The sequence below is a fragment of the Epinephelus moara genome, chromosome 22 (genome assembly GCF_006386435.1).
Source record: "Epinephelus moara isolate mb chromosome 22, YSFRI_EMoa_1.0, whole genome shotgun sequence".
NCBI lineage: Eukaryota > Metazoa > Chordata > Actinopteri > Perciformes > Serranidae > Epinephelus > Epinephelus moara.
In genome coordinates, this window is record NC_065527.1 from 15,167,557 (window position 1) to 15,171,215 (window position 3,659).

Sequence of the window (3,659 nt, forward strand, 5' to 3'; positions counted from 1 at the left end):
TGTTTCATGTTCAGTGAATGGTTTCTCTGCATCTCAGTTGAGGGTGTGGTAACTGCCTGTCAACACCCCTGGGTGGTCTCAGTCAGTCAGTTTTTTTTTATTATGATTAATGCAAAAGCAACGTTTTAATTCTAACTACCTTCAGATATCTTATAACTTGAAATCCACACACTTTACCCAACCTGCTTCTTGGAACTGACCCCAGAGCAGCTGGAGCAGCACAGCTTCAATCAAACCCAAGTGAAATCAGCTGCTCTGCAGACTCACAGCTCTCCATTGGAGTCATCTTCCAAACTTGTTTCAAAGCATTCAGCACAGGTAATGTGTTAATGCATCTAAATGAGGATCACTGATGTAAATGACCTTCGTCACTGTCTGGGACAAAGGGCAGTAATAGGTTTGACTAAAGGAGTGATTAGGGATGTGCAAACTGCTGGAATGTGATTAGATTGCTCATTGGAATGTCAGTGTCACTCAGCCGTGTGTTGTGTATTGTCAGACCAGCCTTTGAGAGGTTGAAATGCAACGTCAAGAAAAACAGTTGGAGACAGTGTAAGATGGAACCTGATTGTGTCAAGTTTATGTAATAATTACTGGAGTTAAAATTTCCACGTGTCACAGATTAAAGGAGGAACAACACACACCTGCAGATAGTTTGTCTGCTGCTCCGCTGTGAAAACAACTTCAATGTGAGTATTGCACATTTCACTTAAACACTTTCATTTGAGTTCACATTTATGAGTAGTTAACTCTATAACTACTACTCTATAAATGTGAGTTATTCACCATTTTTAAAGCTGGGTTTTTAGAATTTGTTGGCTTTATATAAACACTGTCACTAAAGCTTCAAAAGTTGACAATACTTTACGTATTTTTTGGTAAGTTTTGAAAGTAGTTTGATGATTTACCGTGGCTTGGACTGTACTTTATTTTTACATTGCTTTTGATAAAACCTTCCAATTTAATAATAGTAAATGTATTTTTTTGTACATGGTGTGTTACCTTGAGGCCTCAACAGAAGGTCTTCCATTAAATAAAAGTTTCTAATATTAAAGGAATACTATAGCCCCCAAAGATCATTTGTATATTAATTATAGCACCCCATGTTATGCTGAATTTTGGGAGGAATAGTGTTTTTCTCACATGTCTCCACAGTGAACAAAGATTCCGAAAAACAGAAAAAATTCTTAATGAATTGGAGTAAAAGGGGGCCAGGTTTTACAACAACAAAACTATATCAAATGATTTGTTTACTAACTCTCCCACAACTCGTGCAATTTAATCCAAGTCTTATTTATCCAGTTATAGGCTCATCACTGCCCAAACACATGTTTTTTTTCTAAAATCTTACTAATTAAGACATTTAAACAGGACAGGTGGGTTAAATGAGGTTTAGATCATACTACATGACTTGTGGGAGAGTTTGTAAATGGATGTTTCAAAAGAGTTTAGCTGCTGTGAAACACGCCCCCCTTTTACTCCAATTCATGAATTTTTTTTTCCAGTTTTTGGATTCTTCGTTCACCGGGAGCATGCTGGAAGCGGATGCAGGATTGATATACAAATGATGTTTTGGGTGTTCTGTATTCCTTTAATGTGTAAGCAGTGACAGACTTTACTTTTAGACATTACCTTATTTAAAGTTTGGATATACTTTAACTGCTAATGTGGACAAAGAGGCAGATCAGACTCACAGAACATCCTCAGACATGTTGATGAACTTTTGGAAACAGACTATTACTGTGATCACTGGCTCCTCCTCCAGCAGTAATGGCTCATCCACTCATCAATAGGTCCTCATTAACCTGCAGTGCACACCCTCTAATGTCCTATTGTCCCAGCAGGACTTATACCCAGAGCTGAACACTTCAGGTCCACATCTGCTCTCACTACTCTGTGTGTGTGTGTGTGTGTGGGACCTGACTCCTGTGATTCTCCAACAAACAAGATGCAGAACAGGACTGAGAAGTTTGGAGCTCAGCTGCCTCTCTTTGCTCCAGCCAGCAGCTCTCAGCGAGGTCTGCTCAGGAAGAGCACCACCTACCTGGCTAAGATCGCTGTCGTCCTCCAAGACGCTCCAGCCAAGATGCTCACTTTCACTCAGGTAAGAAAGAGTCAAGTTGTTTTTAATGACCATGTTTAAGAAGTATGTCATATGGCAAACTAATTGTCATTTTAAAACCTCTAATCTCAATTTGATGTTTTCCAGTTGATGGACAGACTGGCACCATTAATCTCTGAAGACAGAAAATCTGTTGAGAACAACATCAGAGTCTGTTTATCAAGCAACAAATGTTTTGTCAAGGTGAGTTTACATTCTCAATCTTTAACATTTCAAATGAACACAACACATTATTTTAATGAACAACTTAACCTCTGTCTCTAAAAGCCCTGTGTTGTGTTTTTCAGATTCCAGTGGTCCCAGATTCTCTGGACAGTAAGAGAAACTACTGGAAACTGGACCACAGTCAGATCACGGCAAAGATGGTGCGTCGTCACTTCAAAGGCATCCTGCACCTCTTCCCTGAGCTGGCCTCCAAAGTGGAGACGGAGAACACCAGCAGACCATCAGAGCGCTGCTCAGCTCTCCACTCTCCTGAACCTGCAGCCTGCAGAGCTGTTCAGGTCAAATGTGAGGTGAAGTTCAGCAGTCCTTTCTCCATTGAATCCCTCCTGAAGAGAGACAGTCCCTCTGCTCGGGCCTCCAGAGCTTCTCCTCTGTGCAGAGTGCCGGTCAGAGCGGAGCAGCAGCCTCGCTCCACACACAGACCACATGGGACAAAGAGGAGCTTCAGCTGGGACTCTGAGGAGCCTCTCCTCCTTCAAGCTTCAGCTGGAAGTTCCCCCATCTGCTCAGCAGGGGGCAGCACACACCGTGGACTCACTGCTAATGGAGCTGCTCAGCCCATCAAGAGGATGCATGTGTGCTCTCAGTCCTCATTCCCTGTCTGCACAAGAGCCAGTGCTGCTCCTTATTTCACCAGCCCACACAGCGGTTACATCACTTACTCTGTACCAGCATTTACCCATGATGCTCTCAGGTTTCGTTTGTGAAAGTATTTTTCCTACTTCCAAATTGCACTTTTATATTCTATATGTTTTTGACTGTACACTTCAGAGAGTTCCTTCTTTAAAATCAGACACGCTTTCAAATCACACAAGGCCCATACTTGGTCTCATGTGTGTCATATTATATATATGTGTGTATAGGCAGATAACTCGTGGTTAAAATCTCCTGAAGCTGTACCTTTTTATATGCAGTGTGTAATACACTCAATGGGACATTTTATATATTTTTTTTAGTGTCTTTTGTGTTTGAGATCAGTATCTGACCACAAGAGGGCAGCATAGTGTTTTAAAGTTCAGCTTGAAATATAACAACCCACATGTCAAACTCAGCATGATTAAAAGTGTTTCTTCTGTATCTTGGTGCTTAAATGTGACTTTTTAAAAAAAAAAAAAAATCATAATCATTATATTTGTCTATGAACTTACTTACTCCTCCTTAACTCACATGAAAGTCATGCCATGTTCAGGGTGTGATGAGTCTCCACCATCCAGAGGTGCACGCCATGATTAACCACAACAAAAACTACAAATCATATGATCCATACATGTCGATTTTGTTGTCAAATTTGAACTTTAACCCCTTCCCTGAG

At 40.8% G+C, this 3,659-nt stretch overlaps 1 protein-coding gene across 4 annotated transcripts; it reads left to right on the plus strand.

The window, feature by feature from the left end:
* The first annotated feature begins 258 nt into the window (after positions 1-258).
* On the plus strand, positions 259-3,411 carry si:rp71-45k5.2 (uncharacterized protein LOC560783 homolog). 4 transcript variants are annotated; one of them, XM_050034679.1, is made up of 5 exons: positions 259-318; positions 622-689; positions 1,949-2,104; positions 2,210-2,305; positions 2,410-3,411. In XM_050034679.1, exons 3-5 carry the CDS (start codon positions 1,949-1,951, stop codon positions 3,052-3,054), a joined length of 897 nt encoding a protein of 298 aa, XP_049890636.1. In that variant the 5' UTR covers positions 259-318; positions 622-689; the 3' UTR covers positions 3,055-3,411. The 4 variants fall into 4 exon arrangements, with proteins under 4 accessions (XP_049890636.1, XP_049890639.1, XP_049890637.1 ...); XM_050034682.1 differs by having other exon boundaries at positions 291-318; positions 1,845-2,104; XM_050034680.1 differs by lacking the exon at positions 259-318 and having other exon boundaries at positions 421-689; positions 1,845-2,104.
* The last annotated feature ends 248 nt before the right edge of the window (positions 3,412-3,659 follow it).